The sequence below is a fragment of the Cebidichthys violaceus genome, unplaced genomic scaffold, assembly GCF_023349555.1.
Source record: "Cebidichthys violaceus isolate CVI_PGR_0920_01 unplaced genomic scaffold, fCebVio1.0.p SCAF_4, whole genome shotgun sequence".
Taxonomy (NCBI): Eukaryota; Metazoa; Chordata; class Actinopteri; order Perciformes; family Stichaeidae; genus Cebidichthys; species Cebidichthys violaceus.
Window position 1 is genome coordinate 12,093,580 of NW_027176594.1, and position 9,957 is coordinate 12,103,536.

The 9,957-nt window shown below is 42.3% G+C and overlaps 1 protein-coding gene across 1 annotated transcript in view; it reads left to right on the forward strand.

Moving 5' to 3' along the window:
• The window catches only part of neurl1aa (neuralized E3 ubiquitin protein ligase 1Aa), a 48,250-nt gene that overhangs the window by 36,326 nt on the left and 1,967 nt on the right, over positions 1-9,957 (forward strand). Inside the window, exons 5-6 of the mRNA XM_068727611.1 lie at positions 6,450-6,599; positions 9,202-9,957. The exon at positions 9,202-9,957 is cut by the window's right edge and continues 1,967 nt beyond it. Coding sequence (XP_068583712.1) covers positions 6,450-6,599; positions 9,202-9,443 — 392 coding nt within the window. The 3' untranslated portion in view covers positions 9,444-9,957. The remainder of the gene's footprint in view (positions 1-6,449; positions 6,600-9,201) is intronic.

Here is a 9,957-nt window from a genome sequence, read left to right on the forward strand (position 1 = left end):
TGCTTTCAGGATGGCAAGATAGAGCAGTCATCACAGAGGCCTCTCACTTCTAACAAAGCATGAAGTAATGGACCTTCCTAATAGGAACATACTCAAACAGATGCATCAGGCTAGCTCCGGTCAGCCAAGAGTGCTCGGACAGGGTAATGATGGTGGATGAAATCAATAGTGCAGTAGTTCTATTAGCAGCAATGGTTCTGGAGGTAATACTTACTTTATCATTGTGAATACAAATTCTGGTTTCTGTTTTAAATCTATTTGACGTTTGAACTATTCTGTTCAATATACGTGTCTCAGTATAATGAAATCTATACATAAGGACACATGCATAGTGTGTATCTCTGTGCCTCATAAACCATTTGCAGAACAAAGAACAAATTCAATTCTGTGCTATATTGTCAGAATTTAAGCTCAGAAAATGCACCGTGAAAAGCCTCTCAGCTTCAGCTGTCCTCTGAGCAACAAGCCGACCTTTAGCTGGATACATAGGGTGCTATGATGCACCTTTATATGTGGCTGTTTTAGTTTGAATCTGTGTTTTCTAAGCCCTCCATGCAAAGACATGTCACTTATAGTTTCACCCACCGGGATACACCAGCTCACTGACTGCATGCCACACAGTCTCTATTTTCCAAATATCTCGCATTAGTTTGATTATGCCAAAGGAAGCTGCAAGCAGACCAGCTGACAGTTGAACTTTGAGAGACAGACATTGAAGGGACCTTGTGCCTTGTGGTGTGGAAGTAGGACACCCATGCAGTGACCCACTTCACATGTATTATAGATTCCATTAAAATGTCAGCGCGTTCATGCTCAAGTGAAACGTCTCACTGCCCACATCCTCGTACACCGCGGCTGCCTCGCTCCTCTCTCCTCCTCTTCTCAACTTCTGTCATCTTTGGTTCTTCTTCTCTTTCAAATGAACTTGTTTTTTATCATTTTGGTCATTTTGGTGCGCCCCACCTCTTCGTTTCTACCCCCTCAGTTGTCACACGTACCCATGCAGGCATACATACGGGCGTTCACACAGGCTCAAATACATGCATCACTAGGCATCTATAATAAAGTGTAACCTGATCATATGGCACTGTGTGCTACTCGAATAATTGTCCATTTTAGTTACTGTAGGTAATAGAGTTCTACAGGCATGAGTCCTAAAACCAGGAAATGAGTCAGCATGTTTACACGGCATGTTCTCTCAAAGTCAATGTGTTTTCTGAATGTGTTTTTGGTTAGATGTTTAAAATAAGGTCTGTGTTGAACACAAGCTGAAGAGATTTAAATGTTTAGTTTTACGATATTAAATAGGTCAGTAAATGCCCCTCTGGTGAGTTTAGCAGCTTTTACGTGTCTTAAAGTGTCTAAATGAGACGACTAAACATCCTCACTAAAACATGATAATGTTGCTGAACAAAACCTTTAAGAATCATAAACATTTGTTTGCCACAGAGATTATTTTCTACAATAGTCCAAAATCCAATGGAAGAATCTCATGGGTTTGGAAACCAGTGATGATGACTTCCTGTCAGCCTACATGAATACATCATCCATGCAGCTCTCTAAACACTCTGACTATGGACAAGGATATGTGTAATATAAATGTAGCAACGTCATCATGCAGAAACCTACGTTAGTTGTAGAAGGGCTGAGGGAGACAGCATTTTGTCCTTGAAACATATGAACTTTGACCAAAATGTAAATGCTCAGATTTGAATGCTTAAGGAACACCACTGGGTAGCTATAAGGATATAAAGACTTCAAAAACGAAATGAATGGACCTGTCGTTTAAAAGTTACCTTACCTGTTAACTTTATGATGAATGAATACTGTATTAGCTTCTGTCCTTTACTGCCTTATCTGTGACGGATGTTCAGCAGCATCTTCCTAGGAAGATACTAACAATAAATAATGACAGACATTTAATCAGTTTTTGTGCCGGAGGAGTTTGCAGTGCTTTTACATCCTCGAGCCGTGTGTTCCTCTTGGCCTGACACATTGAAGCTGTTTATTTCAGTTTATTTTATATTGTATATTCCTTCAGCGTGCAGAGTTTGATATCAGGAGAGATGAAGTCTGGGTTCAACAGTCCTCCTGTTGGTTAAATTGAATTTCCATGTGACTGGACATTAACCAGGAGCAGACTGGGGTTGAGGAGTACCCTCAGGTGCTAGCTGGGTTAGCTTAGCTTCCATCTCTCCTCCCTCTCGACTCGCGTTTGGTGCGGCAGGTCTGGCTGGGCGGTCGGGCCGTGGGCAGCGATCGCCTCAAGGTCCGCTCCCCACGAATGAATCCGATCCGTTCTGTCATGAGTGCTCCAGTAGTAAAAACTAAGAGACGACAAATTAAGACAAAATTGTGGTGAAATTCATGGAAGCTACCGGCCACAGCATCTACATGCATCACTCTTGACATAGAAAATAAATATTTACTGAACACGTTGCAATACGACGATTTTAGTGACCAAATCACTGAAAAGTGAGGGGTGCATGTCATTTTAAATTTCAGAGACGTCTTTCTAGGCATATTGCATGCATTCCTCCATGTAAACAAGAGTTAATACATGAGTATGGAAGCAAACACACTCTCCTCACTGCACCTATTAAAGTGAACAGCTCAGAGATGTACGACCGGGTCCTCCCTCCAAAACAGCTCTTTTGTCTCTGAAGATAATATCTCACGGACAGAAGAGACTATTAACATTTTGTGCAGCAGGGAAGTCATGACCTTAAACTGCTACTCTCAGAGCTGCTGTCCTCTCATCTGATCTGAACACGTGCACACAATAAAGCTGGGCCACATTTGTCAGAACAAGAGCCACCCATCGTGAAACGCTTTGAGGATATAGCGTCACCAATTTAAACGTTTGCAAGGGTTCTTCCACTCCTCTTCTTTCGTTCTTTCTGGTGCATGTTAAGTCGATACATTTAACCCCTACCCTCCCTTCAGGTTGTATTGTAAAAAAGGACCCAAATCTGTGGCTCACACAAGCTTGAAGGCTGTTATTATACTACACACACGTATGCTAAGCCCCAAGCCCTCCACCATCCTCCACCCTGCATCGCCACCCACCTCCCTCATCACATACTCTGCATACCTCCCATAGATGCTAAAGATGGAAGCATTGCTGAAGTAGTTAGCAGCAGAGATGTGGCCTCAGACGGGCAGCTGTTCACACAGGTCGGTTTGATCAGGGCTGGGCAGTACAGATCCTGCCTCAGCTGCCCTGGATGGCAGTTGCTTGCCTGCCAGGGGGATTAACAGGGAGAGATGGACAAAGAAAGGAAGGGAGGGAGGGAGGGAGGGGAGTGAAAGAGGACTCGGTTCCAGTGGGGAACCGCTCGTGCTACAGGGCTGCAGGGTGATCAGGCTCAAGTAATCCGATGAGAGGTGCAACATGAGGAGTGCAGTAGCACCTTGTAGAGTGGCACAGTGATTTACCGATCAACACTCACAGTGTGACGCTTTGTTTCTGAGCCTTTCTTCATCAGCCTTTCTTTAGCTGCTTAGATCTCCTTTTGTAGTGGACCTTTAAGGCCTCAGTAAGCTAAAATAGCAACAACAAACCACATCTCTGGTGGTTGGAGTCTGTGTCAGAAACAATCGCACAATCAAGCCAACTCAATGTTTCCTCATTTACCAAGATATCTTTTGCAAAGTTATTTTAATATTTTTTTTGCATTTTCCTGCAAATGTCCAGCAACACAAATGATCAGTGCTCCTGCAGAACTGTGGTCTCCTGTCTGAAAGTCTGGTGTTTTTAGACCCATCTGTCCTTGACCTCCTCCATAGCAGGCCGCAACCTCCGGTTCTGCCGAGTGAAGCCAATACAGAAGTGTCCTAAAGCTGCATTCTCTCTAATGTCCATCAGGGGGCGACTCCTCTGGTTGTATAGAAGTCTATGAGAAAATGATTCTACTTCTCACTTGATTTATTACCTCAGTAAACATTGTAAACATGAGTTTATGGTCCCAATCTCTAGTTTCAAGTCTTCTTCAATACAGCATGATGTTCATTTAGTAAATTATGGTTAATTTAGAGTCAAATAGACCATAAAGCAGTGTATGCTTTAGGGCGGGCTTACAGTGATTGGTAGGTTGCTGCCCTACCAGAGCCATGGCGTCTCTATATCACTCCTTTGCATTCCAGATATGTCTTTACCAAATAAAGTGGTTTTAATAATGTGGCTAAACTTGTCTTCAACCTGTCTGATTGTTTGACATGTTGAACCTTTTTTAAGTGAGGTTGACACTTTTCAAGATCTCAGCAATCACTTTGGTGAGTACAGTGTTAATGTAACTGATACATCTAATGGCTGGAGCATCGTAAGACTCAAGCTGTAATACACAATATTCAACATGAGACATAGTTTGGTCTTGACAAGTAACTAGTAACTAGTGTCGTTTGAAATGAGAGTACAAGCAGCTTATTATGATCCATATATACGTTTAGCACAGGAGGAAGTCAGGTGACGTAGTATTAAGAGGGACAAAGTCTGTGTATAGAGGAGGTGAAGGGAAGAGTCTAAAAACACAGGACCTTCACCCAGGAGACCTCTGCTTGTGTCCCATGTAAAAAGAGTTACTTTAACGTATGTATGCAAGTTTACCTACGTAACATCACGTACGGAACTTATTCATGTAACAAACATACAAAAACAAAAACACTGCTGTTCTTTATGAGCTATTACATTACATGATCGATTTGCTCTAAATTCAAGTGACTCCATTATTGTTTGGCCCTGTAGAGAAATCGGGCCCTGGCCCCGGGCATCAGTTGTATTGATCACCGCTGGTGCAGATGGCAGCAGAGACTCGCTGTCTGCTGGGACATTCGCCATGATGTTACTGGTCAGTGTTGATGGTGACTCTGTCCAGGAGAACATTCACACATGCAATGTTCTTCAGTACGGTTCACCACAATGGAGTGTTGCTTCTTTGAAACAAAGCAGGTCCTGAAATAAGATGGTTAAATATCTAATGAGCACACAGCAGCTGACTTCTGATGCAGTTGTTAGTGTGCTATTTTTTGACAGCAAGCTTCAGGGAAGGTAATTAAAGTAATCTGCAGTTACGCTGAGACGCAGCAAAGCATTTGATGTGAATTCTTAGTTGGCGATTACATGCTTGCTTTGCCAGACAGCTCATTTGCATTTAAATTTGTTGGGTATTTTGGTGTGGCTGGCCTACCTGTGATGGTAAACTATGAAAAGTTATTTCAGATGACAGAGCATTCCACAAGATTAGTGACATTAGACATTGCCCTCAGGAAACACCTACTGCTGTATTCTATTATTTGTATAAAGCACTACATGTTGCATGTCCCTGATGATACTGTCCTTTTGTACAAAATGGAAATTTTAAAGATGCATTAATTAATTTTTTTTCAACCACTTTGGGACAGAGAAATATGACTAATGTGTTAGCAAAGATACACCTTAGCATTCAACTGGAGAAGTGTTTCTGTTTCTGGCCACCTGACAAATTTGTCGTCCAACATTTACTCCACTTTCAGCTCTGTTTTGGTCCCTGAGAGAAACATCCTGCGTTTCTTCTGCTAAACTAACTCTCTTCTCTTCATTCGCTAGCTGCCCGAGACAAATTAGTTTACGGCCCCTTTCACACTGCACATAGTCCTAATATGTAAATATTGATTAGTGCAGCTTCAAAGTCACATGTTCAACTTGTGTTAGTCATTGACTTTGAATGCCATCTGTCATGTCAGTCATCTGGCAGCCTGTAACAGCCTGACCTGTGTTTCTAGGCATCACAGGCATTTCAACATGTGTTGCCTAAACTTGTTCACGGAATTCCCATTTGTTTCCCCGACCGTCGTGCCGAGGCAGAATGTGGAACGAATGGAGGACTGCTTTAAAATACACTCTCTAAAAAAAGCAGAGGAGTGCTAAATGTGTGCACACTGATAAAAAAGAAAAGAAAAAGACTGCTCTCACAAATTGGAGTGCTCTCTTTGTTCTCTCGTGACTTTAAATGTAACACCTGGATAATGAAAACCAGTTGATTGTGCTCTGGTTCATTGTTTGTATTTTTTGTGGACCAAAGGAGAAACAAAAGAAAAACAATTAAAAGTGCAGGCGTCTCTGAGAAGACTAGCTGTAATGTGTTGTGCCTTTATGTCACTTTATATGACACTTTATTTATAAAAAGTCATGATTAACCTGCCACCTGCTTTGAGAGCACTCCATGGATGTGTTCTTCTTATTTGGCCTACAGTGTTCATTTCCTTCTCTGTTGTTGTTGTTACATCCTGTCACCATGTCGGTCAGCCTGCATTCAGATTATATTCTGACTAATACAATATTCTCTCAGTCTCCAGTAACGTCACTCAGACAATTTCCACTATAGATTCATGGCAGCTGGTTACTGAATAAAGTAATTGGCGTTCTGATCAAATCAAACCTTTAATCCCCTCCCTTAATCTGCTCCGACTAGGTTCCACTCACCTCGGGGATCCGCGGGCCTCGTCGAACCCCAGCTCGCCCTCCTCCTCTCCACACACTCCCAGCGCCCTGGGCAGTGGCAGCTCTGATCCGGTGCTGAACGGAGGCCTGTGCTCCGCCGCATACTGCAGCTCAGTAGGGGGTAGGTACACCCGGATATGAGGAGATACTGCTGCAGAAACTCAGCATCAATCACTCCACAGGGGGGTGTAGTGGAAACCATTATGGGTCAGTGAGCAGATGTCATCCTGCAGTAGTTAGGAACCATAGCCAGCACTTCATGGTCTCACTGCTGCTGCTGCTGCTGCTGCTGCTGCTGGATGTAGGGACGTGTTTGCTTATGTAAATGGTACTGATGCAACACGTTTTTTTACAAAGTGCCAGACATAAACCTAATGAAAACGTCCTACACATGAGAAGTTGCCATTTAGTTTCTCTTCATTAACTTAGCTGGATGTCGTTTTCGTGTGAGCTCATTTCTTGTTGGATAGAGGGAGGTGTTTTGGATCTTAAATGTACTGAAAATATATGCTGGTGAGTTGGATACATCACTTGCTTCTGACTGGTGAAGGCTAGTAGCAAGTGGTGCAGCTGACATGTCCTAAAAGTGGACACGTTAGCTGCACCCATGGTTGCTAGGAGCAAAAAATAACTATTTTAAAATTTAAAAATGAATTCTGTAAGTTAACTTAGCTAGGAGGCTAGCTAACCATGATAGAAGATGTTAAGCTTGCAAAGCTCTGATTAGTCAACATGTTCTCCAACAGTATTAGACGCTGTACAAAGAGAGAAAGATCAAGGTGGGTTGGTGGGAGACTAAACTAACGCAGGAAACTGTTCATGTCCCATGTGACACCAGGTCAACATTGACTTATTTTACTGAGAGACAGGCCCTCACTGAGCGTAGGGCCACTGACCAAGCGTTCGTATTGGTTGAGTTGGGAGAGAGAATGTGTTTGGTTGGTTGATTGTTTTTACATTTGGAGAAAACAGTCGTTAACAAGCACAATTTAAGATTAATTTTGAATCTTTGTGTTGATTGTTGTTGATTGTTAAATGTTATGCACCACCCGCCATGTCAAATTCCTTGTATGTGCAATAAACGGTTCTGAATGTTTCTCTCTACTCGTGACAGATTTACTCATTTAACCCTCCTGTTATGTTCGTTTTTTAGGTACAGCCATAATGTTCGCGGTGTGTCAATTTGACCCGGTGCATGTTTAATCATCCAAAAGTGTTCAGAAACCAAAAAATCCTAATAAATATAGTTTGTACCTCATCATCAACTCCATTACTAACAATTCAATCAGTATTTAGTGGAATGGAGTTATTTACCCCTCCATAGATCATAGTTCAATTAGGATAACCCACTCGTTTTCATGAAAAATACATGTTCAAACATTTTTTTTGGTACTTTGGAAAAACCTTGATATAAATTGCAATAGTCTACCATAACATGTATTTATTTCTAAATGTTTTGTACATTTTGAAACTTTCTTTTTTTCATGGGGTGATGTAGATAAATAGAGATGAGACACCTCTGCTGTTCAGGGTCATATTGACCCGCTCACTCAAAATCAAGCCAAATGAATGCAAAAGGATTTGTATTGAAAGTAAACTTAATTTATGTTCATTTATAGTGTTAAGAAACAGAAATTTATAAAATGAACAAGAGATGAGCACAATGAACGGTGTGTGTGTGTGTGTGTGTGTGTGTGTGTGTGTGTGTGTGTGTGTGTGTGTGTGTGTGTGTGTGTGTGTGTGTCTGTGTCTGTGTCTACACAGCACACGAGGGACATGATGTCACGGTGTGCTTTGTTCAAATACATTTTGTCTTTATAATATTTTCGGCAGACAGTCTTGGCTGATGTGTATTGGGTGAGGATGACCACTGTATTTCACAATTTTTGACACAAATGTCTCGCTTGGAGGAACAGGTATATCAGTTTCCTCATCTGATGGTTCATAATCAGTACCATTATAATCTGAATTGACCTCTAGATGGTCTTCATCTTCAGACATATCCTCCTCTATTTCATGTCGTGATCAAGGATGTGCTCCCGAGCCTCCAGAACTTCATCCTTTGTTTCTGTTGCTCATGTTGTCCTACAGTATTCTGCTGTGTTGTATGCATCTGCAGAGTGTAATGTTGGTAGGACTCTCAAGCAACCCTCCCCTGCTAAGTGTGGGCGGAGTTTATAAAAGGTTCCCGTCAAAACAGTATCTGTATTTCTCGCACAGGTGGGGTAGTGAGAAAGAGAGTGTGTGTGTGTGTGTGTGTGTGTGTGTGTGTGTGTGTGTGTGTGTGTGTGTGTGTGTGTGTGTGTGTGTGTGTGTGTGTGTGTGAGAAATGGGGTGAAACATGGTGGGAGGAAGTAAGAAATACTTTGTCTCACGTTTTCAAAGAAAGAAATGGTCTAAACTTGACACTTCTGACCCCTTATAGCCTCCATTTTCACTGCTGGGTCAAATTGACCCGAACATCATCTCTGTTATAGAAACCTGCAGGGGGTTGTTGCAAATGCATGATATTTTTATTTATTTATTTTCAAACGTTGATTACACTAATTAAGGCAAGCAGAAGAAGTTTCATACAGAAAAAGTACTTTAAAATATTTTTTCTAGATTTTCAAACTTTGAAACGGGTCAATTTGACCCGCAACATAACAGGAGGGTCATTTAATAAAAAACATACTGTTTTTCTGTGGCTGAGACAAAAAGATTTAATTTCAATTTCTCCACAGGAACAACCCCAAATTCACCAGTCAGCCTCCCCAAGTCACCGACGTTTCCATCGGGCCGCGGGCCTTGGTCCGACGAGTGCTCCATCTGTTACGAGAACCCCGTGGACACGGTCATCTACGCCTGTGGACACATGTGTCTGTGCTACACCTGTGGCCTCAAACTCAAGAAGATGTCCAATGCCTGCTGTCCCATCTGCAGAAGGCAGATCAAAGACATCATCAAGACCTACCGCAGCACGTAAAGGGGACGGACGGACGGCCTCCCTCAGAACAGCAAAATCAGGGGAAAACGTGTCTAAGTTCAGGGAATATGAACTCTGGTACTTTAATTTGGTTTATTCACAGAATTGTTTTGTTGGCTCGCATAATCTCCAAAGTCGGTACCGCCTGGCTGGAAAGGTCTCTTGTCCCTGCAGAGGCAGCATATGAAGAGGTTGGAGGTTTCTAACCAGAAGCGTTTGCTCTCTGCTGGGATCTTGGAAGACTGTGAACGAGAGGACTGAAGAACTGAAACAATTCCAAAAATGATTGCATTTGTTGAGCCATGTTGTAGGTTTTAGGAGCAAACAAGTCACTTTTGGGCTGAATGTTGATAATCGTTCTCTCTGAGGACAAGTGAAGCTCTGACTTAGTTCTGACAGGTTTTCACCTCAGTACGTCACAACTTGTGTCTGTGTGTTACTGAGCATTCAGTCTGGAGCGATGACGTGATGGATCTCTGTGTCGTGGTGATTATCAGTGAGTGATGTGCGTAGA